The sequence below is a fragment of the Bubalus kerabau genome, chromosome 17 (genome assembly GCF_029407905.1).
Source record: "Bubalus kerabau isolate K-KA32 ecotype Philippines breed swamp buffalo chromosome 17, PCC_UOA_SB_1v2, whole genome shotgun sequence".
Taxonomy (NCBI): Eukaryota; Metazoa; Chordata; class Mammalia; order Artiodactyla; family Bovidae; genus Bubalus; species Bubalus kerabau.
Genome location: NC_073640.1, coordinates 65,085,093 through 65,112,254, shown reverse-complemented (window position 1 = coordinate 65,112,254; position 27,162 = coordinate 65,085,093). Strand labels below are relative to the sequence as shown.

General features: G+C 42.7%; 1 protein-coding gene and 1 long non-coding RNA gene across 2 annotated transcripts in view; both read left to right on the top strand.

The window, feature by feature from the left end:
- The first annotated feature begins 551 nt into the window (after positions 1–551).
- LOC129630722 (zinc finger protein 502-like) overlaps positions 552–27,162 on the top strand; it is a 28,748-nt gene continuing 2,137 nt past the window's right edge. Inside the window, exons 1-2 of the mRNA XM_055551219.1 lie at positions 552–601; positions 3,660–4,165. Coding sequence (XP_055407194.1) covers positions 552–601; positions 3,660–4,165 — 556 coding nt within the window. The remainder of the gene's footprint in view (positions 602–3,659; positions 4,166–27,162) is intronic.
- Positions 7,320–12,128, top strand: LOC129631396 (uncharacterized). Its single transcript, XR_008704023.1, has 3 exons — positions 7,320–7,412; positions 9,719–9,814; positions 11,300–12,128. It is a non-coding gene; the product is annotated as an uncharacterized LOC129631396 (long non-coding RNA).

Sequence of the window (27,162 nt, the reverse complement as noted above, 5' to 3'; positions counted from 1 at the left end):
TTCCTAATTTGGAATCAGTCCGTTGTCACATGTCCAGTTCTCACTGTTGCTTCTTGACATGCATACAGATGTCTCAGCAGACAGGTAAGGCAGTCTGGTGTTCCCATCTCTATAAGAATTTTCCACAGTTTCTTGTGATCCACACAATCAAAGGCTGTGGGGTAGTCAGTAAAGCAGATGTATTTGTTTTTCCAGAACTCTCTTGCTTTTTATATGATCCAAGGGATGTTGGCAATTTGATCTCTGATTCCTCTGCCATTTCTAAATCCAGCTTGAACATCTGGAAGCTCTCGGTTCACGTGCTGTTAAAGCCTCACTTGGAGAATTTTGAGCCTTTGCTATTGTTTGAAATGAGGGAAATTGTGTAGTAGTTTGAGCGTTCTTTGGCATTGCCTTTCTTTGTGATTGGAATGAAAACTGCCTTTTTCCCGTCCTGAGGCCACTGCTGAGTCTCCAAAATTTGCTGGCTTATTGAGTGCAGAACTTTAGCATTATCATCTTTTAGGACTTGAAATAGCTCAGCTGGAGTTCCATCAGCTTTGTTGGTCATCATGCGTTTGAAGGCTGACTTGACTTTGGATGCCGGGATGTCTGTTACTAGGTGAGTAATACCACCATCGTGGTTATCTCGGCCATTAAGATTTTTTTTGTATACTTATTCCATGTATTCTTGCCAAGTTCTCTTAATATCTTCTTCTTCTTTTAGGTCCATCCCGTTTCTGTCCTTTATTGTTCCCCTCTTTGCATGAAATATTCCCAGTACCTCTAATTTTCTTAAAGAGATCTCTAGTCTTTACCATCCTATTGATTTCCTTCCCATTTAGGTCTCCACAGAGCAATGAGTAGAGTTCCCTCTTTCAATCATAGTTTTAAAGTCTCTCTTCTTTTTTAATTTCTGAAAACTAGTACTATATTAAGTTTATCTTATTTGTATTCAGCTTCCTCGGACACTGTCTTATGTGTCCTCAGTTTCTGACTAGTTCTCTGTCACTATCATTTATGATTTTTAGATCAAAAGACCGAATAGAACATTCTCAGAAATATGTGTGGCAAGAAGTGCATTAAAGAATTACTAGGCACCTAGGATTTGTGAAAGTGTTTGGTGTCTCCACTTAAGATGACTAAAAGCAAGATGGAATCATTAGATTGCCTATCACCTCTTAATTCAGTGGTCCTTGGAGGTTTTTATCTTGTTTCTTCCCCTATAACCTATTTCTTTGCCATCTCATTTTGTCCAGCGTTCTGTTTGTGGTCTCTGTTTTGAAGGGTGCAGAAACTTAGTTAATCTTCCTTTTGGTATCTGCACCTTGGTGGGTGAGGTGGGTCCAGAGGTTTGTACCCTTTTCCTCTCTTGATCTGTGCTTTGATTGCTGTTAACTGTGACCAGAACCTGCTGGGGATATTCAGGGCTGTTTCCCCCTTGTCCTGTGGTTGTTACTGCCCTGTCTCTGGTGGTGCCTGCTCCCTGCGTGGTGGAATAGAGCTCCCAGATCTGAGTCTTCGCTGTGATTCTGATCTGTGGTGCCAGGCAGGTGGGATTGGAGCACACCCACCGAGAGAGAAGTCACTGAGTATTACTCCTCTAGGAATGTGCACCTCAGGGTGTGCTCTGGTGTCCCCTCTCATGCGTTCTGCAGGCTCTCATGATATGTAGTGTTGGCACTGGTCTTGGACCACCTTAACCATGGGCATGATGGCACATGGCCCTGGTGTCTCTCAGATGTTGTGTTCGCAAGGTCACCAGCATAGATTCAGTGAAGTCAGGTCCTGGGATTGCATTGAGTGTGCAGCTGGACCCGCTGTGGTGCTACGCAGCAGCTCTGGCTCTGTCCTGGCCCAGCCCCCTTGTGTAGGAGCCCCCAAAGTCTACAGCTGTTAAAGCTACACCTGCCATGACTGGGAGAGCCCTGGTTGTTGATTCAGATGCTCTGTAGGGGCTGAGGTTACAAGGCCGGTCATCAGTGTAAGACCATGGCTTATGTTGCTCCAAGGAGAGGTTTCAGCTTTTCTTCTTTATCCCTGGGTTTCACCTGTGCTTTCAGCTCCATCTGTGTGTGTGGCCAACTCACAGGTGTCTTCTCCTGAAGCTGCCCCAGAGCACAGGATTCTGCTCATTGTGGAAGAGATCGATGGGGGAGGCCGTGGCTGGGGGCTCAAAAGTCCTATAGTCCTTGACGAGCAGAGGGCAACACAAGGAACATGGGATGCAATGGGCTTCTTGTTTGGGCGTCACTCACCAATGGCACTCTGCTCTATTGTGGTTCAGGCTTCACCACAAGCATCTTGTTTGCAGAGCTCCTCCCTCATGGCCATCCCTTCAGGATGTTTCCTCATAGCCAGCAGTAGTCCTCTGCCTCGGTCCACTTTACAAAGCCCACATTTCAGCACCCATCCCTTGTCTGCATTGCTGGACATGCCTCTAAGGCTGGGTGGGCAGGGCTGGGGTCAGCACCCTGTGTGCAGGTCTCACTCTGTCCTGCTGCCACACGCTGGTTGCCATGTTTTCTTCCCACAGAGAATGAGGCTCTCCTTCTCTCCAAACTGAGCTCCCCCAGTGAGACTCTCTAAATCTTTAAAGATATTCACTGAGAATAGCAGGGAAAATTACTTGTTATTTGGTATCTTTCAGCTATGTCTCCACAAGACACCCAGGATTTGATGCCAAGGAATGCAGCGTTAGAAGATGTATTCCCAAAAGCAAACCTAGGAATATATCAAATATTTCACCTCATAAACTTAAATTTAATGAAAGACTGGAAATATACAAGGGTATATGAAAGACAGAGAGGATGTTTATATGGACATAAAGAAATGGAGACAGTTACACATAATGCTAACAATACTGCCAAAAGCAATGAGCAACGTGAGTCAAACTGGGAAAAACACCAACTTCAGTCTTCAACATCTAACAAGAAGTGTAAGTGTTTAAGAAAAGATTTCCATCCTTTTTTGAAACGTACATATTCTCTAAAAGGACACGTGGAAAATATGCAAGGTAATTTAGTCTCTATTGCAAATACTCATTCAGACAATTGTGAACGTAGGCTTCGACTAAACATACATTCAAGGATGTCTGAACACCTACAATTTAACAATGAGTGGGAAAATTCACTATCTAATCAATTTGAGAGGTCCAAGAGAAGAGAGTCATTTTTCTTCCCCCAACGGATATTTTCTCTCCATTCCAAGATGTATAATGTTGATAATAATGGAGGAGACATAATCCAGCCATCATTGTTCAATAAATATTGTGATATGGTTAATACACAACAACCTTCTTTATGTAATAAAATGAGTCAGACCTTAAGTAACAGCTCCAGCTCCAATAATTACAAGAGTATTTATGGTGGACTGAGAAGGTATTCAGGCAATGAAAATGGGTATAGGGTTGAAGGAGACTCAAACCTTATGAAACATCAGGGTTCCGAATCATCAAACAAGGATTCTAAAAGTAATGAATGTACAAATACCTTTGATCAAATGTCAGGTTTTTCTCTAGATAAGAGTACTTGTACTGAAGAGAGAACTTGTACTGAATATGGGAAGGTTTCTAATCGGTCTTCAGAATTTATTCAACAGCAGACTGTTCAGAATCCACAGAAAGAAAACAAGTGTAAGATATGTGGGAAAATATTTAGTAACTCATGCCATCTACGTAGACATAAGAAAATTCATACAGGAAGGAAACCTTTCAAATGTACAGAATGTACCAAAGCATTTAACCATAGCTCACTTCTTACTAAACATCAGAGAATTCACGCTGGAGAGAAACCTTATAAATGTACAGAATGTGGCAAGGCCTTTAACCACAACTCAAACCTCATTCAACATTGGCGAATTCATATGGGAGAGAAGCCTTACAAATGTACAGAATGTAGCAAAGCCTTTATCTGTTCCTCACATCTAATCTATCATCAGCAAATTCATACTGGAGAGAGACCTTATAAATGTACAGAATGTAGCAAAGCCTTTATCTGTTACTCACAGCTAAGCTATCATCAGCGAATTCATACTGGAGAGAAGCCTTATAAATGTAAAGAATGTGACAAAGCCTTTATTCAGTGCTCACATCTTACTCAACACCAACGAATTCATACTGGAGAGAGACCTTATAAATGTACAGAATGTGACAAAGCCTTTAGTCATAGTAGTAATCTCACTAAACATCTGAGAACACACACTTGAGAGAAACCCTAGTAATGGAACAAGTGATGGAAGAGTTTGGTCCAAACATGCATCAGAAAACACAAAAGTTCATATAAGAAACCAATGTAAAATATTTTCCCACATATCTTACACTTGTTTTCTTTCTGTGGATTCTGAACAGTCTGCTGTTGAATAAATTCTGAAGACTGATTAGAAACCTTCCCAATGTATATTCCCAAAAGCAAACCTAGGAATATATCAAATATTTCACCTCATAAACTTAAATTTAATGAAAGAATGGGAATATACAAGGGTATATGAAAGACAGAGGAGCAACGTGACAAATATATAGAAAGGTATTTAATCAAAAGTTAAATCGAAGTAAATATGCGTGCTGCTGCTGCTAAGTCACTTCAGTCGTGTTTGACTCTGTGCGACCCCATAGACGGCGGCCCACCAGGCTCCCCCGTCCCTGGGATTCTCCAGGCAGGAACACTGGAGTGGGTTACCATTTCCTTCTCCAATGCATGAAAGTGAAAAGTGAAGTCGCTCAGTCGTGTTCGACCCCCAGCAACCCCATGGACTGCAGCCTTCCAGGCTCCTCCATCCATGGGATTTTCCAGGCAAGAGCACTCCATAGTTAAAACAGATCGAAAATGGATATTTTAGCATGAATCGTGAGATGAAGGTTGACGGTTAGAACATTACAGTTCTTAGCAATGTATATATGCTTGTTAATAATGATGTGATGTGAGGTTATTTGGACTGAATGTAATTCACCACTCAAATAATCCACGTTATGCTTTCTTCCTAGTGTGTTTGCAAACATAGGTTTTTGATGATTTATTAAAGATTAGCCTATTTATATTGTGTTGCAACCATTTCTATCTAATCTCCATTAGAAGATTGAGGATGCCATAATGTAAAATGGACAATGAACATTTAAATAGAGGTGTTTGTCATTGACGTGAAATATCTGGAGGTTGCCATGAAGTAAGTGATCATTTAGTCTTTCCGTGTATTAAAGTAAGACAGAAGTTCGTTACAATAGTAATATCCTTCATTTGTAAGAAGAACACAATGACAGTTCACTGCAATATTGATGTATCTTTATAATATCAACACAAGTCATGATTATTACTTGACAGTGTTGAAATAAGGACAGTAATAAGCTAGAAACATAAGAAACCCTTCCTGGAAAAGGCATGGAATTGGTGTATATCATGCTTGCTAAGTGCTTCCTAGTCTTTGTTTGGTAAGCCATGGAAATCAGAAATCTCACATAATTCTATCAACAAAAGAATATCTTTCTCCGTACTTTTGATCTGTATTTAATCATGGATCATACCGCGGATTGTAAAAGGTTTTATTTCAACTATGTGTGAAATTTAATACATGGTTATTCATAAAAGTGAATGGCTTTTATTGTTTTGGTTGGTTGTAATAAATGAAATGTTAACCCACCACCAACAGCAACCTCGCCCACCTTATTTAAGGTTGTAGTGAAGAGACCGCAATTAACTGTTCGGTAACACACAAAGATGGCATATGGGGAAATTAGTTTACTCACTGGATTTAACTTCTCATAACTTCATGTACATTCCCTCATTTCTAGGTTGTATCTCCTCTCTCATTTTGTAACTACTTAGACACTGGGATGATTCTAGTAAGAAAGATGATACAGAGTATTGTTGACAGTTTCCCTAAACTGCTCCATGATGTTGCTGCCTCAGCATCTGTCTGGGGATCAGGCAGCCTGCAGGTCCTTGAGCTCACACCAGCCAGTCTTGTGAGCACATGCACTAGATGAACCCCTTCCTTGAGACCAGCAGTCTTGCTGGACCTCAGGGTCTATCCACAGACCCCCGTTCAATCACACTGAGAGAGTCAATTTCTTGGCAGGTTCATAAGTCCAGGGGTCCCCAAGGAGAGAGGAGTCTGGAATTCTCAAGGAGGAAGAAAGGACAAACGTGGTTTTTTCCTGCTTGAGGACACTCTCTGGAAAAAAACTTTCTGGCTAATCTTGTTGTCTTAAAATGTAAATTATGGGAGTGGGTCTAGTGAGGTCTTTACAACCACCAGACATTCTTTTGATTAACTGGAATAACTAACTAAAAGTATGTAACCCCTTCTGAAGTCTATGTCAGAAGCTTTCTCTATCTCTTTTATACTTTAATAAAACTTTATTACACAAAAGCTCTGAGCGATCAAGCCTCATCTCTGGCTCCAGATTGAATTCTTCTCCTCAGGAGGCCAAGAATCCAGGGGTCTTTTTGGTTGAACAACAACCTTTCAACACCCTCACAGTGCTCACCAGAGTCCTTGACTTGGTTTGAATGAATTAACCCACACTCAGCCTAGAGAGCCTGAGGCAAAGACTCAGGGTAAAGTGTAAAAGCTGAACTGCAAGTACTCCTGTTTTCTCTGCCTGATTCTAGCTTTAACCTCTCTCAGAAATTCCTGCCCTAAATCGTCCCCTACAGAGAAGTCTTAGGTGTGGTGAGTGTGAGGCTTTGAGCTCAGGACTCCGGAACGTTGGTTTCGGGGAAGAAACATCAGGAAAAAAAGGGATTTGCTGATGACTGCTTTCACGGCCCGACTGTAGACCTGCAGATTCATAAGTTCTTGGAGTGGGAACCTGACCACCAGGAATTTGTATTCATTGAGATGGTTCAGAAAGAATCTTTAGCCAAGTGGTTTCCTTCTGGATTCCCATCAGGATTACGTGACCCGTTTCAGAAATGACCTCACTGATGCCCTCCCAACAGAGTTCTGTGTGGTCCTGTGGGAGCATCACTGTGGTGTCTAGGAAGTGTTCCAGGTGATTCTAAGCAGAGGCCCGGGTTAAGGACGTGGCTCCTGGCCCATCTGGTCCATCTTAGAGCTGAGCCCCAGAGTCTTTCTGAGGAGAGGCAGCAGGGTTGGTCTAGCTGGATTTGGACTGCGGAAGTCAGTCAGCTCACATCATCTGTGTGAGCAGAGTGTTAGGAGCTCTCTATGGGGAGAGAACAATCAAGAAATGAGTTCACAGGCTGGTCTCCAGGTAGGAATTGATTGTTCCTGAATCTCTCCTGAGACAGAGGACAGGAGAGGTCGGTCTTCTCAGCTTTTCAAAATCCTTGTTTGTAGGAGCGGTGGTTGCAGGTTAGAAAGTTGTGTTGATGCCCTCCAAGGTATTTTCTCAAAACTCATAAGTGCGATTGCAGCGTAATATCCCCAGAGAAGACAGAGCAGGAGAAGAAGAGGAGGAAATGGCAGCTTCTCAGGTAAATATCCTGTCCTGGGTCTCAGTCTGTGTCTGCTTTTCCTCCTAAAATGCCCGAATGAGAATATGCAAGCCTTTAGCTCTCTGCTTCTAATTTTTCTTCCCGGGCATTTATTATCATCTTATTTTTCCTATTTCTTCTTATGATAGTGCAGACCAGCCCTTTAGACTACTTCCTTCTGTCCCAGAGCCTTTTCTCTGTTGTCTGCAGCCTCGGTTTCTATGGAGCATGATGAATTCTCAGCGTCGATCAGAGACTTTCAACTGTTGAAAATATTCTTTTTTGTGAGAGATCAGCATTTGCAGTCACTCCTATCCTCACTCCCACTGGGATGTGGTTTGGTGTTGGGATTTTAGGGACGTTGGGAAATGCAGTGATGACTTAGCACCTGCATGCCATTTAGATATTTAGAACAGAGTTTGAAAGTGCCATTATACATAGAATCAACTCTCTTCTGTCCATGGGATTTTTCCGGGCAAGAATTCTGCAGTGGGTTGCCATTTCCTCCTCCCCGGGATTCTCTCCACCCCGAGACTGAAGCCGCATCTCCAGCACTGGAAGGCAGATTCTTTACCACTGAGCCATCTGGGAAGCCCAGTGACTCAACTCAGTGGTCCAGAATTTTCACAAAATTTTCCATGGGCACTGTACAGGGACGTGATGTGAGAGCACTCTAGGAAGCTGGCCTGCTTGGATGATGACAGCTTCCTTCCAGAATCCCTTATCTACCTACTGGGTTTTGGTTCCATCATTTCTAGAATGTTTCTGAAAATTTCTGATTCCCACAATAGTTTGAAATCTCTCCTTTCTAAGGGAAATGGGTATGTATGAATTTGGAAAGAAAGGCTTCAGGATAATTCATTATGCTTGTAACCTTTTTCTTCCTTGATGTACTCTGCCTCCTTCTGTGAGAGTCAATTCCTAGGCAGGTTGATAAGAAGTCCAGGGTCCCGAGGAGGAAGGGGGAGGGAGGTGGTCTGGGACTCTCAAGGAGGAGATAGGGGTCTGCAATTCTCAAGGAGGAGGAAAAGACAAATACCTTCTTTCCCTTTACATTCCTTGGTCTTAGACACATAAAATGACTTTTTAAAGTCTTTATGTGTCTTAGACACAGCACTTTTTCTTTAAGCCGAGAGCTGATGATTATACAACAAAAAACTCGGTTTAAACTTTGTACTAGGGATTATATAACAAAATGTATCCTGCTTGAGATCTTAGAATTTATATTATGGGAGAGGGTCTGGTTCAGTTCAGTTCAGTTGCTCAGTCTTGTCTGACTATTTGCGACCCCATGGACCGCAGCACACCAAGCCTCCCTGACCATCACCAACTCACGGAGTTTACTCAAACCCATTGAGTCGGTGATGCCATCCAACCATCTCATCCTCTGTCGTCCCCTTCTCCTCCCACCTTCAATCTTTTCCAGCCTCAGGGTCTTTTGAAATAAGTCAGCTCTTCGCATGAGCTTGCCAAAGTATTGGAGTCTTAGTTTCAGCATCAGTACTTCCAATGACTATTCAGAACTGATTTCCTTTAGGATTGTGGGAGTGGGTCTGGTAAAAATTTTAAAACCTTGAGACATTCTTTTGATTTATTGTAATTACTGATTTAAAAAGTATATAGCTCCCTTGCTTAGACTAGCAAGGGGGGCACTCTCCACCCCCTTCTGATGTCTACGTCAGAAACTTCTCTGTCTCTTTTTCACTTTAATAAAGTTCTGCTACACAAATGCTCTTCAGCGATCAACCCTGGTGCCTGGTCCCTGGTCCCAGAGTTAAATCTTCTTGTTTGGAGATCATGAATCTGACACCCTTCACTGGAACCTATCACTGCATTCTAGGTTAGTGGTAATTGTATAAGCTCTGTAGTATTAAATAGGCTCACCTTTTCTTTTTTAATTTTTTCTTTTTTTTTAGTTTTATTATTATTATTATTTTACTTTACAAGATTGTATTGGTTTTGCCATACATCAACATGCATCCGCCAGGGTGTACACGTGTTCCCCATCCTCAACCCCCCTCCCACCTCACTCCCCATACCATCCCTCAGGGTCATGCCAGAGGCACACCTTTTCTTAATTTCACAGTTACACACTTACTTTACCTTCGTCGTACTTGACCAGTATCTCAGGATCTGATGTTATGTATTTGTCAGTGTTATATAGGTGATTTGAAAAAACTATTTGGGGAAATCATTTTCCAGGCTGTATTAACATTGTCTCTTGCGTTCTTGTCTCAACTGAACATATATTGGATTGGACACTGATGAGTCTCTGAAACACAAATATTCCTTTCTCTGATGAACAGGTCTTGTGGGCTCTAAGCTGGACCTGATTACCTTTCTGGAGCAATTGAATGATCCCAGGAGTATAAGGAGAATGGAGTCAACAGCAGTATTCCCAGGTATGTATGAATGGATGGAGATGATGACTCAGATCAGAGGTCCAAGGAGTAGTGAGGAAGTCATCCTTTGTCAGGTGGTTTTGGAAGATCATCTTTGGTGGAAATGATTTTGGAAAACCTGGGTTTGTGTCCACTGCTGTCATAGAAATGTATCAGTGTGAACTAAAAGTCTCCTCTTGTCTTGTGAGAAACTGCATTCATTGGTTGCCCTTCCATTTCTTGGGGGTCCAAGAAAACTGTACCCATTTTGAGTAACTGTATGACAGTCCTTTTAAAGTTTCTTTGTACCTCCAGGCAAAAATGTGTGAGTGAAGTGGTAGACAAACTGCTAAATTTCTAGGAATACTGGGACAGGTTTTTGTTTTCTGATTTATAACTTCCTATTCACTGGGATCTAGAAGGACCTCCTAAATAAATTTCAAACTCAAAAACTTTTTTCACTACAGAAAGCAAAACATCCCGAAAATGAAAGACTGCACATCTCAGGTTTCTCTTTTCCTTATATGATCTCCTATTAAATATCTTAAATATATTTGCCCCAATTCTAAAATGCAAAAATATTTACTATATTCAATTACCTCATAGAATTTTAAAATGAACTGGCATAAATGCTTAGCACATTTCGCACCATATTATTAATACTTGATTCAAGTTATAAACATTTCTAGATTATATAAAGAAATTAGTTTGAAAAGTTCTAACTGGAATATAGCTGTTTTACAATTTTGTACTACTGTATAGAAAAGAGAATCAATTATATCTATCAGTCAGTTCAGTTCCGTCACTCAGTCGTGTCCAATTCTTTGGGACCCCATGGATTACAGCATGCCAGGCTTCCGTGTCCATCACCAACTCCCAGGCCCTGCTCAAACTCACGTTCATTGAGTCAGTGATGCCATCCAACCATCTCATCCTCTGTCGTCCCCTTCTCCTCCTGCCCTCAGTCTTACCCAGCATCAGGATGTTTTCCAACGCATCAGTTCTTCACATCAGATGGTCAAAGTATTGGCGCTTCAGCCTTAGCATCAGTCCTTCCAATGAATATCCAGGATTGATTTCCTTTAGAATAGAGTGGTGTGATCTCCTTGCAGTCTAAGAGACTCTCAAGAGTCTTCTCCAACACCACAGTTCAAAAGCATCAATTCTTCGATGCTCAGGCTTCTTTATGGTTCAAGTCTCACATCCATACATGACTACTGGAAAAACCATATCTTTGAGTACACAGACATTTGTCTGCAAAGGAATGTCTCTATTTTTTGGTATGCTGTCTATATTGCTCATAGCTTTCCTTCCAAGGAGCAAGCGTTTTCTACTTTCATGGTTGAAGTCAACATCTGCAGTGATTTTGCAGCCCAAGAAAAGAAAGTCTGTCACTGTTTTGATTGTTTTCCCATCTATTTGCCATGAAGTGATGGGACCATATGCCATGATCTTAGTTTTCTAAATGCTGAGTTTGAAGCCAACTTTTTCACTCCTCTCTTTCAGTTTCATCAAGACACTCTTCAGTTCCTCTTTTGTTGGGGGCCAGCGTGAGGCACTCCACCCATGGCAAAGGTCATGAGGAAGGAGGCTCAACATACACAAAGGCGGGATCGAGCCTCAGGAGTCCCCCTGGAAATCCTCGAGCATCTACCCCCATAACCAGAGCCTGCCTACTTGACTACTTTGTGCTCTCACCTACACCTCTGACTTTAAGGGGGGGGGGGGGCTGTTCCCCACCACCTCTTTTGGAGAAGGAGTTAACTTAGAGCTCCAGTTAATAAAAACTCCTGGGTGTGACAAGAGTATTTCAACCTACAAACTCCTCTGAAGGTTCTCTAGCCTGCCTGACAGGCTTGTCCAGCCACATGTGATTGCTCACAGCCTCCCAACAGTGAGAGGCATGAGATGCTTTAAACCTTCTAAAAACAGGTTCTTTAGAGAAGTTAGAAAAGCATTAGTATAAGTATAGTGGGCTGATTAGAAATTGTATTGGTGAAGGGTTTTTCATTTGTTGAGCAAATGCTTACTGCTAAGTCTCCACATCCCCTGCCCTTATACACATTAATGAATATATAGAAGAAATAAGTATTAACCTTTGATATTAATCACATTAGACCTTAGGCTAAGTAAATTCTTTCCTTAATTAAAACCCACTACACCCTCACCCTATAGGAATGTAACGTTATTTGGGTGGCATCTGTTTTAAGAATAATCACCCCTGGAGAAATAAGTGTTGACTGACCGCTGTCACAAGGAGAGGGTCTTAAATTGTCAGCAGGCCCCCTGGCCAGAAGATGATGTAACACCCCTAATACCTCTGTATACATTTGTATGAAGCACTTGACTTTAATAAAAGTCAGGACTGCTGTCCCCACGTGACTTTTGCATAACATCTCAGTGTATAAAAACAGACTCTGGAAAATAAAGAATTGGGATCAGTTCCTTGAAATACTGGTCTCCCCATGTCTCTCTCTCTTTCTCTCAAACTCTGGCTGAGTCTCCATCTGGAGCACGAAACCCACCATGCTTACTAGTTATCCCTGGGCTTCTAAGATCCGACTGGGGAGGCCTCAGTGCCTCCTCTCCTTCAGGAGAACAGAAGGACGCCTGTGGCCTACGTAAGTGGTGCAAACTTCTTGTCTTGAAGTTTTATTGGTCTCCTGCGTAAACCAAGCTACTCAGACTCTTCTCCACTGAATTTCCCTATTGAGCTATCTTCATTCTATTACTCTTTATATCTCTAATTAATATCTAATTGAAGTTATTGTATCCTGATCCTCACGACGTCGGCCCCGCTTCGAATACTCTGGATCAGCCGGGGCTGGACCCCGGCACTCTTTGCTTTCTGCAATTAGGGTCGTGTCATCTGTATATCTGAGGTTATTGATATTTCTCCCTGCAGTATTGATTCCAGTTTGTGCTTCTTCAAGCCCGACATTTCACATGATGCAAAGTGAAAGTGAAAGTCAATCATATCAGATCAGATCAGCCTCTCAGTCGTGTCTGACTCTTTGCGACCCCATGAATCACAGCACGCCAGGCCTCCCTGTCCATCACCAACTCCCAGAGTTCACTCAGACTCACGTCCATCGAGTCAGTGATGCCATCCAGCCATCTCATCCTCGGTCGTCCCCTTCTCCTCCTGCCCCCAATCCCTCCCAGCAGCAAAGTCTTTTCCAATGAGTCAACCCTTCCCATGAGGTGGCCAAAGTACTGGAGTTTCAGCTTAGCAGCATTCCTTCCAAAGGAATCCCAGGGCTGATCTCCTTCAGAATGGACTGGTTGGATCTCCTTGCAGTCCAAGGGACTCTCAAGAGTCTTCTCCAACACCACAGTTCAAAAGCATCAATTCTTCGGCGCTCAGCCTTCTTCACAGTCCAACTCGCACATCCATACATGACCACAGGAAAAACCATAGCCTTGACTAGACGAACCTTTGTTGGCAAAGTAATGTCTCTGTTTTGAATATGCTATCTAGGTTGGTCATAAATTTTCTTCCAAGGAGTAAGCGTCTTTTAATTTCATGGCTGCAGTCACCATCTGCAGTGATTTTGGAGCCAGAAAAATAAAGTCTGACACTGTTTCCACTGTTTTCCCATCTATTTCCCATGAAGTGCTGGGACCAGATGCCATGATCTTCGTTGTCTGAATGTTGAGCTTTAAGCCAACTTTTCACTCTCCACTTTCACTTTCATCAGAGGCTTTTGAGTTCTTCTTCACTTTCTGCCATAAGGGTGGTGTCATCTGCATATCTGAGGTTATTGATATTTCTCCCAGCAATCTTGATTCCAGCTTGTGTTTCTTCCAGTCCAGAGTTTCTCATGATGTACTCTGCATATAAGTTAAATAAACAGGGTGACAATATACAGCCTTGATGATCTCCTTTTCCTATTTGGAACCAGTCTGTTGTTCCATGTCCAGTTCTAACTGTTGCTTCCTGACCTGCATACATTTCTCAAGAAGCAGATCAGGTGGTCTGGCATTCCCATCTCTTTCAGAATTTTCCACAGTCTATTGTGATCCACACAGTTAAAGGCTTTGGCATAGTCAAGAAAGCAGAAATAGATGTTTTTTCTGGAAATCTCTTGCATTTTCTGTGATCCAGTGGATGTTGGCAATTTGATCTCTGGTTCCTCTGCCTTTTCTAAAACTAGCTTGAACATCAAGATGGTCCACATATTGCTGAAGCCTGGCTTGGAGAATTTTGAGCGTTACTTTACTAGCGTGTGAGATGAGTGCAATTGTGCGGTAGTTTGAGCATTCTTTGGCATTGCCTTTCTTTGGGATTGGAATGAAAACTGTCCTTTTCCAGTCCTGTGGCCACGGCTGAGTTTTCCAAAATTGCTGGCATATTGAGTGCAGCACTTTCACAGCATCATCTTTCAGGATTTGGAATAGCTGAACTGGAATTTCATCACCTGCAAACTCACTCAGTTCTGACCAACTCTTTGTGACCCTATGGACTATACAATCCATGGACTTCTTCAGGCCAGAATACTGGAGTGGGTAGCCATTCCCGTCTCTAGGGGATCTTCCCAACCCAGGGACCGAGCTTAGAGCTCCTGCATGATGTACTCTGCATATAAGTTAAATAAGCAGGGTGACAATAGGCAGTCTTGACATATTCCTTTCCCAATTTGCAACTAGTCCATTGTTCCATCTCCGGTACTGTTTCTTCTTGACTTGCATACAGATTTCTCAGGAGGCAGGTAAGGTGGTCTGGTATTCCCATCTTGTTAAGAATTTTCCACTTTATTTTGATCCACACCATCAAAGGCTGTGGCGTAGTCAATAAGGCATAAGTAGATGTTTTTCTGGAACTCTCTTGCTTTTTCTATGATTCAACGGATGTTGGCAGTTTAATCTCTGGTTCCTCTGCCTTTTGTAAATCCAGCTTGAACATCTGGAAATTCTCGGTTCATATACTGTTGATGCCATGCTTGGAGAATTTTGAACCTTACTTTTGTAGTATGTGAAATGAGTGCAATTGTGCACTAGTTTCATCATTCTTTGGCATTGTCTTTCTTTGGGAATGGAATGAAAACTGACCTTTTCCAGTCCTTGGCCACTACTGAGGTCTCCAAATTAGCTGGCATACTGTCTGCAGCACTTGAGCAACATCATCTTTTAGGACTTGAAACAGCTCAACTGGAATTCTATCACCTCCACTAGCTTTATTCATAGTGATCCTTCCCATGGCCCACTTGACTTCAAACTCCAGGATGTCTGTCTCTAGCTGAGTCATCACACGATCCTGGTTATATTGGTCATTATGATCTTTTTTGTATATCTCTCCTTGTATTCTTGTCACTTTTTCTTAATTATTCTCCACTTCTGTTAGGTCCATACCATTTCTGTCCTTTATTGTGCCCATCTTTGTATGAAAAGTTCCCTTGGTATATCAATTTCCGTGAAGAGATCTCCAGTCTTCCCCATTCTATTGATTTCTGTACCACTTTGGTCTCCACAGAGCTATGAGTACACTTGCCTGTGTTTCAACCATATTTTTAAAAGGCTCTCTTCTTATTTAATTTCTTAAGAACTAGCACTTTATTTAGTTTATCTTATTTGTAATCCACTTCCTCGGACACTGTCTTACGTGTCCTCAGTTTCTGATTCGTTTTCTGTCACTATCATTTATGATTTTTAGATTGAAACATCTAATAGAGCACTCTCAGAAACATGTTTGAAAAGAAGTGGATTAAAGAATTATCAGGAGCCTACGATTTGTGAAAACGTCCGGTGTCTTCACTTAAGATGACTCAAAGCAAGAAGTAATTTTTAGATTGCTTATCTTCTCTTCATTTAGTGGTTCTTGTAGGGTTTGATGTTGCTTTCCTCTATATAACCTATTTCTTTGCCATCTCATTTTGTCCAGTTTTCTGTCTGTGATCTCTGTTTTGACGGCTACAGGAGCCCAGTTAGTCCTCTGTCTGGTGTCTGCAACTTGGTGGGTGAAGTTGATCCAGAGGTTTGTGCCCTTATCCCCTCGATCTGGGCTTTGATTGGATTACTATGACCAGAGCTTGCCTTGGATATTGAGGGGATCTTCCCAATTGCTCTGTGGTTTTCACTGCCCTCTCTGTGGTGATACCTCTCCCTGGTTGGTGGAATAGAGCCCCAGATCTGTTTCTGAGCTGTGTTTCTGATCTGTGGTGCGAGGCTGGTGGGATTCGGGCACACCCACTGGGAGAGAAGCCACTGAATATTTCTCCTCGCAAAATATTCTCCACGGGGTGTGCTCTGTGTGTCACCTTTCATGCTCTAGCAAGGTCTTGTGTGATCCTATTATTGGCATTGCTCTTGGCCCCACCCTAAGCATGGGTCACCCTGTTTATTTAACTCATATGTAGAGTACATCATGAGAAATGCTGGACTGCATGAAGCACAAGCTGGAATCAAGATTGCTGGTAGAAATACCAATAATCTCAGGAATGCAGATGACACAACCCTTAGGGCAGAGAGCGAAGAAGAGTTAAAGAGCCTTTTGATGAAACTGAAAGAGGAGAGTGAAAAAGTTCGCTTAAAACTCAACATTCCGAAAACTAAGATCATGGCATCTGGTCTCAACACTTCATGGGAAATGGATGGGAAACAATGGAAACAGTGACAGACTTTATTTTTTGTGGTTCCAAAATCACTGCAGATGGTGACTGCAGCCATATAATTTAAAGACGTTTATTCCTTGGAAGAAAAGTTATGACGAACTTAGATAGCATATTAAAAATCACAGATATTATTTTGCCAACAAATGTCCGTGTAGTCAAGGGTATGGTTTTTCCAGGAGTCATGTACGGATGGCACAGTTGGGCTATAAAGAAAGCTGAGCACTGAAGAATTGATGCTTTGTAACTGTGGTGGTGAAGACTCTGAGTCCCTTGGAGAGCAAGGAGATCCAACCAGTCCATCGTAAAGGAAATCAGTCCTGAATATTCATTGAAAGGACTGTTGCTGAAGGTGAAACTCGAATACTTTGGCCACCTGATGCGAATAAGTGACATTAGAAAAGACCCTGATACTGGGATAGGTTGAAGACAGGAGCAGAAGGGGACAATAGAGGATGAGATGGTTGGGTGGCATCACTGACTCAATGGGGTCCCAAAGAGTCGGACACGACTGAGCGACTGAACTGAATTGAATCACTCAGATGAACCGTTGGGAGGAAACTGTAACCAGAGACCTGCTTACAACAGGGCAGTTGGCTTTTCTCTTAGGAAGTGAGTCCAGAAAGAAAGAGGGAGACCGGAACCCACATTGTTGTTTATAACATAACCACAGAAGTTACTCCTGCCAGAGTCTGTTGATACACAGATTGCTTCTGTTAATTGTTGTTGCGGCTGCTGCTGAAGTGATTACGTTCTTCTTTTCGTCACTGAGGAGACACCCATCTTCACACACTCACACAAAGGGCTTTTGAATTTTCCCCGTTTTTCAACTTGCTGAAAACACCTCGGCTTCCCATAGAGACACCTCTCAAAATTTTTCTCTTTTGCCTTAATTGTCTGAAACACTAGTTAGAACAGGCAAGAAGCAGCTCTGCTCCAGAAGGAATCCAAGAGATTTAAAGGCATCAAAAGGCAGAGAAAGGAAGCACAACTGGACAGAAGGACCAACAGACCCAAAATTGACAGGAGTGGGGTTGAGGGGAGGCAAGGTTCCACCCCCACTGGCCCCTCCCCTACGTACCTGCGCTTGTGGCCTCGTCCTACCTTCTACCTTACGACGCCTCTCCTTGGCCGCGGCGTAGCGCACTCACCTGCCTCCGTACCGGATCATCCTCCCGCGCGTGCGCAGTATCCTGCAGACCCGGAATTGCTTTTAAATGAGTGACAGAGTGTCCTGCTGAGTTTTGTTTGTTTAAAACCCGATTCCTAGTCCCACAGCCTTTTGTCTTTCACACGTGGGTTTCCGGGGTCTCTGTGAACGTTCAAACTACCGTCTCCATTTTCCCGTCCCCAGTGTATGTCCTCGTATCGCCGTGAGAAGTTCTGAAGTCCTTCATCTTAGCTGCCGGCTCCCTGGGGTCCACATCCGCTTCCTGTTACTATCGTTCTAGAGTCCACGTCCTTCTCTGGGAGTTCTGCCTTCTAACTTGTGGAGACCGCTGCTTAAAGTCCTGCATTGCCCAACCCCTAAGTCCCTGATCCACGAAGAAGTGAAGGAGGCTGTATCTGTATGGAGTTTGGTCAGAGTCTCGCCTACGGTTTGAAGGGGAGGGTCAGCCTAGAACGTGTGGTTTTCACAGGAAGGGCCGCAAGTTCTGAAGAAAAGAATAAAACTAAAAACACCACGTTTGAGTCTGTGTTCCAGAATCCCTGCTGTGTCAGTGGCCGTAGAGGATTGTATTTTGTACCTCTTGTGATCCTCCCTTTGTGTGGGGCTGTGTTATAGAGAGCTCAGTGTGGTTTTCTAGGTATTGAACAGTCTATTTTCAACATTCAGGGGTCACTTCCCAAGACTGATCTTACGTGAGAAGGAAGCCCAGAGGAAGAGGAAAGCAAGGAGTCAGAAATGACTCATTCCGAGGTAAGAGGCATAGTCCTTTTGTTTGTTTATTCTGTCTCTTTCCTGAAATGCTGTTTCTTTGGACTTGATAAGCTTCTTAACTTCTGAACGGGTTTGTTTACACTTACCCATAATCATGATCCCAAGGAACCCATTGTCCTCCTGACACATCAGAATGACAGAAAACACAGTATTGCCAGCCAAAGAAGCTCAGTTCAGTGCAGTTCAGTCGCTCAGTCGTGTCCGACTCTTTGCAACCCCATGAATCGCAGCACGCCAGGCCTCCCTGTCCATCACCAACTCCCGGAGTTCACTCAGACTCACGTCCATCGAGTCAGTGATGCCATCCAGCCATCTCATCCTCGGTCGTCCCCTTCTTCTCCTGCCCCCAATCCCTCCCAGCATCAGAGAATTTTCCATTGAGTCAACTCTTCACGTGAGGTGGCCAAAGTACTGCAGTTTCGGCTTTAGCGTCATTCCTTCCAAAGAAATCCCAGGGCTGATCTCCTTCAGAAAAGACTGGTTGGAACTGCTTGCTGTCCAAGGGACTCTCAAGAGTCTTCTCCAGTATCACAGTTCAAAACCATCAATTCTTCGGCGCTCAGCCTTCTTCACAGTCCAACTTTCACATCCATACATGACCACAGGAAAAACAATAGGCTTGACTAGAGGGACCTTTGTTGGCAAAGTAACGTCTCTGCTTTTCAATATGCTATCTAAGTTGGTCATAACTTTCCTTCCAAGGAGTAAGCGTCTTTTAATTTCATGGCTGCAGTCACCATCTGCAGTAATTTTGGAGCCCAAAAAATAAAGTCTGACACTGTTTCCACTGTTAACCCATCTATTTCCTATGAAGTGATGGGACCAGATGCCATGATCTTCGTTTTCTGAATGTTGAGCTTTAAGCCAACTTTTTCACTCTCCACTTTCACGTTCATCAAGAGGCTTTTGAGTTCCTCTTCACTTTCTGCCATAAGGGTGGTGTCATCTGCATATCTGAGGTGATTGATATTTCTCCTGGCAATCTTGATTCCAGCTTGTGCTTATTCCAGTCCAGTGTTTCTCATGATGTACTCTGCATATAAGTTAAATAACCAGGGTGACAATATACAGCCTTGACATACTCCTTTTCCTATTTGGAACCACTCTGTGGTTCCATATCCAGTTCCAACTGTTGCTTCCTGACGTACATACAGATTTCTCAAGAGGCAGGTCAGGTGGTTTGGTAGTCCCATCTCTTTCAGAATTTTCCAGTCTATTGTGATCCACACAGTCAAAGGCTTTGCATAGTCATTAAAGCAGAAATAGATGTTTTTCTGGAACTCTCTTGCTTTTTCCATGATCCAGCGGATGTTGGCAATTTGGTCTCTGGTTCCTCTGCCTTTTCTAAAACCATCTTAAACATCAGGAAGTTGACAGTTCACGTATTGCTGAAGCCTGGCTTGGAGAATTTTGAGCATTACTTTACTAGAATGTGAGTTGAGTACAATTGTGCAGTACTTTGAGCATTCTTTGGCATTGCCTGGGATTGGAATGAAAACTGAGCTTTTCCAGTCCTGTGGCCACTGCTAAGTTTTCCAAATGTGCTTGCATATTGAGTACAGCACTTTCACAGCATCATCTTTCAGGATTTGAAAGAACTCATCTGTAATTCCATCACCTCCACTAGATTTGTTCGTAGTGATGCTTTCTTTTTTTTTTTATTTCCTTAATGATGCTTTCTAAGGCCCACTTGACTTCACATTCCAGGATGTCTGGCTCCAGGTCAGTGATCGCACCATCGTGATTATCTGGGTCGTGAAGATCTTTTTTGTACAGTTCTTCTGTGTATTCTTGCCACCTCTTCTTAATATCTTCCGCTTCTGTTAGGTCCATACCATTTCCGTCCTTTATCGAGCCCATCTTTGCATGAAATGTTCCCTTGGTATCGCTAATTTTCTTGAAGAGATCTCTAGTCTTTGCCATTCTGTTGTTTTCCTCTATTTCTTTGCATTGATTGCTGAGGAAGGCTTTCTTATCTCTTCTTGCTATTCTTTGGAACTCTGCATTCAGATGCTTATATCTTTCCTTTTCTCCTTTGCTTTTCGCTTCTCTTTTTTTCACAGCTATTTGTAAGGCCTCCCCAGATAGCCGTTTTGCTTTTTTGTATTTCTTTTCCATGGGGATGGTCTTGATCCCTGTCTCCTGTACAATGTCCCGAACTTCATTCCATAGTTCATCAGGCACTCTATCAGATCTAGGCCCTTAAATCTATTTCTCACTTCCACTGTATAATTATAAAGGATTTGATTTGGGTCATACCTGAATGGTGTAATGGTTTCCCCTACTTTGTTCAAGTTAAGTCTGAATTTGGTAATAAGGAGTTCATGATCTGAGGCATAATCAGCTCCTGGTCTTGTTTTTGTTGACTGTATAGAGCTTCTCCATCTTTGGCTGCAAAGAATATAATCAATCTGATTTCGGTGTTGCCCATCTGGTGATGTCCATGTGTAAAGTCTTCTCTTGTGTTGTTGGAAGATGGTGTTTGTTATGACCAGTGCATTTTCTTGGCAAAACTCTGTTAGTCTTCGCCGTGCTTCATTCCGTATTCCAAGGCCAAATTTGCCTGTTACTCAGATCTTATCTGACAGATTGTTATAATAACCCCTTTTGATATTTGTCCACAAAGCTTCCTAAATGATTTGACTTCTAGCTGACTTTCAAATGCTTCAGAGGGCCCCTGAGACATCCCAGGGAGCTATTAAACTACCTGGGTTCATTGGACATGTAAAGTTATATGGGAAGTCCTGTTGAGCGGGTGATAAATATTCTCAGATTATAGTGTATGGTGGATTTTACCAATATAGATATCCTAAAATTATGTGGAGTTCATATAGATCTGATATGCCCTAATAAAATCAGGTCAACTATAATTCTACTTATCCTGTTAAAGTGTTACAAGTCACAGCAGTGACCAGGCTACACGGTCAATTGCAGTTTAATCAGATTTAAACATGCCTTCTATGGTTTCACTCTGATGCCTTTGGAAAAATACTGCTACTTCATGATTTATGGAAAAGATTTTTCTAAGGTTAACCGATAAACAGCTTTTGTTTGCTATCTGGTAAGCTGGTAGCAGACTGGAATTTCGTCTAATCTCTATGTTAATACAACAAAGTTTTCTTAGAATGCAGCTTTCAAGAAGAGATTATGAATTTCTTTGCCTTTAAGTGATTTACTTTCATTTTTAAAATCTTTTGTTACTTTGGTAAAGTAAATAAGCATTACTTAAGGTTATGGTACATGTAGACAAAGCTTATTCATCTTCTCCAAAAGTAACCCCTCATGGTTAGACTTTTGCCATCCTGATGCCTTAAAACATGGCCGTGGTCTGCTCCTGAATCACGGAATAAATATGCTACTGTGGCCCTGATTATTTTATAATTGCTCTTTCAGATGAGAATAGTTTCTCTAATGGCTTGTGGATCATAACTCATCCTCCTTTCTTCACATTAGAAATTGGGTAAATAGGAAAACTGTGTAAAAAAATATATTTTATAATACCAGCCAAGCCACCAAATCACGACCAGGTCTCTGAACTTGCCATTTTCATCTTGGATCACATTAGGAAGACTTCCCACGGCCTATTGGCATCTGTACTTTGTATTTCAGGGACGGCTAATGTTTCAGGATGTGGCCATAGACTTCACTCAAGAGGAGTGGGAATGCCTGGACCCCAGTCAGCGGAAATTGTACAGGGACGTGATGGTAGAGAACTACAGGAACCTGGCCTCCTTGGGTGAGGATAACTGCCTTCCAGAATCCCTTATCTACCCACTTTGTTTTTGTTCTGTCATTTCTAGAATGTCTTCTGAAATTTTCTGCTTCCCACAGTATTTTCAGATCTGTGCTCTCTAGGGGATAATAGGTTATTTCTGAGTTTAGAAAGAAAGGCTTCATGATGAATCGTTGTGCTGGTGATGTTTTTCTTCCTTGATGTACTCTGCATCCTTCATTCTAGCTTAGTGGTAATTGTGTAAGTTCTGTGGTATTAAATAGTTGCACCCTCTCTTAACCTCACATTGACACTACTTACTTTTGCCTTAGTACTACTTGACCAGAATCTCAGGACCTGATTGTTAGGTGTGTGTTAGTATTGTATAGCAGCTTTGAATAAAGTATTTCAGGAAATCGTTTTCTAGAAGAAAATGCATTTTCGTCTCACCTGAATACATATTGGATTCGATACTGATGAATCTAACAACACAAATATTCCTTTCTCTGATCACCAGGGCTTCTCTCTAAGGTGGACCTGGTCACCTTTCTGGAGCTATTGAAGGATCCCAGGAATATGAGGAGAATGGAGGCAACAGCCATTTACCCAGGTAGGTATGAATGGCTGGAGATGATGACTCAGATGAGAGGTCCAAGGAGCAGCAAGGAACTCATCCTTCATCACGTGATGTTGGGAGATTTGCTTCAATGGAAATGGTTTTTGAAAACCTGGGTTTGTTCTGCTACTGTGATAGCAATGTATCACCTGCCCCATTCTCTCTTTCTGAAATCTTCATGAATTTATCTCCAGTGATTACTTTTCTCCATCACAGTGTGACCTAAAAGTCTCCTCTTGGCTTCTGACAAACTGCATTCATTCATTGCTCTTCGATTTCTTGGGGGCCCTAGGAAAACTCTGCCCATTTCTGAGTAACTGTATGACAGTCCTTTTAAAGTTTCCTTCTATCTCTAGACAGAAATGTGTGAGTGGAGTGGTAGACAAACTACCAAATTTCCAGGAATACTAGGGACGGGTTTTTGTTCTCTGATTTATAACTTCCTATCTACTGGGAGCGACCCAGAGGACCTTCTAAGTAAATTTCAAATTCAAGTAATTTTTCACTGCAGAAAGCAAAACCTGGTGAAAATGAAACAATGCACATCTCAGGTTGACTTGAAAGTTTCTCTTTACCTTATATGATCTCATACTAAATATCTTTAGTGTATTTGCCCCAATTCTAATGTGCTAAAATACTTTATTGTGTTTTATTACCTCATAGAATTTTAAAATAAATGGACATAAAATCTAAGCACATTTTCCACTACATTATTAATGGTTGATTCAAACTATGACAATTTTTAGATTATATAAAGAAATCTTTATTAAAAGTTCTAATTGGAATATAGCTGTTTTCCAATTTTGTACTCCTATACAGCAAAGAGCATCAATTATACATATCAGTCAGTTCAGTTCTGAGTCTGCGATCCATGGTCTGCAGCAGGCCAGGCTTCCCTGCCCATCACTAACTCCCAGAGCCTTCTCAAACTCATGTCCATCGAGTCAGTGATGCGATGCAATCATCTCACCCTCTGTCGTCCACTTCTCCTCTCATCTTCAATCTTTCCCAGCATCAGGGTCTTTCTCAGTGGGTCAGTTCTTCATATCAGGTGGCCAGAGTATCAGAACTTCGGCTTCACTATGTCCTTCCAATGAATATTGAGGACTGATTTCCTTTAGAATGGAGTGGTGTGATCTTCTTGCAGTCCAAGGGACTCTCAAGAGTCTTCTCCAATAGCAGAGTTCAAAGGCATCAGTTCTTCAGCAGTCAGCTTTCTTCATGGTCCAACTCTCACATCCGTAAATGACTACTGGAAAAACCATAGCTTTGACTGGATGGACCTTTGTCAGCAAAGTAGTGTTTCTGGTTTTTAATTTGCTGCCTAGGTTGGTCATAGCTTTTCTTCCAAGGAGCAAGCATCTTTTACTTTCATGGCGGTAGTCACCATCTGCAGTGATGTTGGAACCCCCCAAAAATAAAGTTTCTCACTGTTTCCACTGTTTCTCCCACTATTTGCCATGAAACGATCTGACCGGTGCCATGATCTTTGTTTTTTGAAGATTGAGTTTGAAGCCAGCTTTTTCAGGCTCTTCTTTCAGTTTCATTAAGAGACTCCTCAGTTCCTTTTGGCTTTCTGCTCTAAGGGTGGTGTCATCTGTGTATCTGAGATTATGGATATTTCTCCCTGAAATCATGATTCCAATTTGTGCTTCATCCATCCCAGTATGTCCCAATATGTACCGTGCATATACATTAAATGAGCAGGCTGACAATGTACAGCCTTGACGTACTCCTTTCCCAATTTGGAATCAGTCCGTTGTCACATGTCCAGTTCTCACTGTTGCTTGTTGACATGCATAGAGATTTCTCAGGAGGCAGGTAAGGTAGTCTGGTGTTCCCATCTCTTTAAGAATTTTTCACAGTTTCTTGTCCACACAATCAAAGGCTGTGATATAGTCAATAAAGCAGATGTCGTCGTTTCTCCAGAAATCTCTCGCTTTTTATATGATCCCAGGCATGTTGGCAATTTGATCTCTGGTTCCTCTGCCGTTTCTAAGTCCAGCTTGAACATCTGGAAGCTGTCGGTTTACGTACTGTTAAAGCCTGGCTTGGAGAATTTGGAGCCTTTGCTATTGTTGGAAATGAGGGAAATTGTGTAGTAGTTTGAGCGTTCTTTGGCATTGCTTTTCTTTGTGATTGGAATGAAAACTGACCTTTTTCCGTCCTGAGGCCACTGCTGAGTTTTCCAAATTTGCTGGCTTATCGAGTGCAGAACTTTAGCATTATCATCTTTTAGGACTTGAAATAGGTCAGCTGGAGTTCCATCACCTGCACTAGGTTTGTTGGTCCTCATGCCTTCTAAGGCCGACTTTACTTTGGATGCCAGGATGTCTGTTACTAGGTGAGGGACCACACCATCGTGGTTATCTCGGTCATTAAGATCTTTTTTGTATAGTTCTTCCATATATTCTTGCCAACTTCTCTTAATATCTTCTTCTTTTAGGTCCATCCTGTTTCTGTCCTTTATCGAGCCCATGTTTGCATGAAATATTCTTAAAAGAGATCTCTAGTCTTTACCGTCCTATTGATTCCTTCCCATTTAGGTCTCCACAGAGCAATGAGTAGAGTTCCCTCTTTCAATCATAGTTTTAAAGTCTCTCTTATTTAATTTCTTAAAACTAGTACTTTATTAAGTTTATCTTATTTGTATTCAGCTTCCTTGGACACTGTCTTATGTGTCCTCAGTTTCTGACTAGTTCTCTGTCACTATCATTTATGCTTCTTAGATTGAAACAGCTAATAGAACATTCTCAGAAACATGTGTGGCAAGAAGTGGATTTAAGAATTACTAGGCACCTAGGATTTGTGAAAGTGTTTAGTGTCTCCACTTAAGATGACTAAAAGCAAGAAGTAATCATTAGATTGCCTATCACCTCTTAATTCAGTGGTCTTTGGAGGGTTTTATCTTGTTTCTTCCCCTATATCGTATTTCTTTGCCATCTCATGTTGTCCTGCGTTCTGTATGTGGTCTTTGTTTTGAAGCATGCAGCCACCTAGTTAATCTTCCTTCTGATAGCTGCACCTTGGTGGGTGAGGTTGGTCCAGAGGTTTGTGCCCTTGTCCTCTCTTGATCTGTGCTCTGATTGCTGTTAACTGTGACCAGAGCCTGCCCTGGATATTCAGGGCTGTTTCCCCCTTGTTCTGTGGTTGTTAGTGCCCTCTGGTGGTGTCTGCTCCCTGCATGGTGGAATAGAGCTCCCAGATCTGAGTCTTTGCTGTGATTCTGATCTGTGGTGCCAGGCAGGTGGGATTGGGGCACACCCACTGGGAGAGAAGTCACTGAATATTACTCCTCTAAGAATGTTCCCCTCAGGGTGTGCTCTGGTGTCCTCTCTCATGCGTTCTGCAAGCTCTCATGTTATGAGGTGCTAGCACTGCTCTTGTCCCCACCTTAACCATGGGCATGATGGCACACGGCCCTGGTGTCTCTCAGCTGTTGTTTTCACAAGGTCACCAGCATAGATTCAGTGAAGTCAGGTTCTGTGATTGCATTCAGCATGGAGCTGGACCCGCTGTAGTGCTATGGAGAAGCTCAGGCTCTGTCCTGGCCCAGCCCCCTTGGATAGGAGCCCACAAAGTCTACAGCTACTAAAGCTATACCTGCCGTGAATGAGAGAGCCCTTGGTTGTTGGTTCAGATGCTCTGTAGGGGCTGAGGTTACAAAGCTGGTCATGGGTATAATACCGTGGCTTGTGTTGCTGCAAGGAGAGTTTTCAGCTTTTCTTCTTTATTGCTGGCATTCACCTGTGCTTTCTGCTCCATCTGTGCATGTGGCCAACTCACAGGTGTCTTCTCCTGAGGCTGCCCCAGAGCTCCGGATTCTGCTGATTGGGGAGGAGGTTGATGGGGGAGGCCATGGCCGGGGGCTCAAATGATCCCAGGCTGTGTAGAGTTCTTCATAGTCCTTGGATAGCAGGGGCAGGCATAAGGGACAAAGGATGCAGCTGGCTCATTCTCTGGGCATCAGTCAACAATGACACTTTCTCTGTAGTGGTTCACGCTTCCTCCACAAGCATCCTGTTTATAGACCTCCTCCCTCACTCCCATCCCCTCAGTATGTCTCCTCACAGCACACCGCAGTCCTCTGCCTGGGTCTGCTCTCCAAACCCCACATTTCAGCACCCAGCCCTTGTCTGCATTGCTGGACATGCCGCTAAGGCTGGGTGGGCAGGGCTGGGGTCAGAACCCTGTGTGCAGGTCTCACTCTGTCCTGCTGCCACACACTGTTTGCCGTGTTCTCTTCCCACAGAGAATGAGGCTCTTCTGTCCAAATTGAGCTCCCCCAGTGAGGGGATTCCTTGAATATGGAGACATCTCCTCACTTTCATCTCCCTGCAGGGTTGCAGGCCCCAACCCACTTCCTCTCCTCTTCTTTTTCCTTCTTCTTTCTTTTGTCCTACCCTACAGAGCAGGAATCTTTCTTTTCCTTTCAGATTTCCAAGGGCCTCCGCTAGTGTTCAGCTGGGCTCTGTGAGAATTGTTCCCATT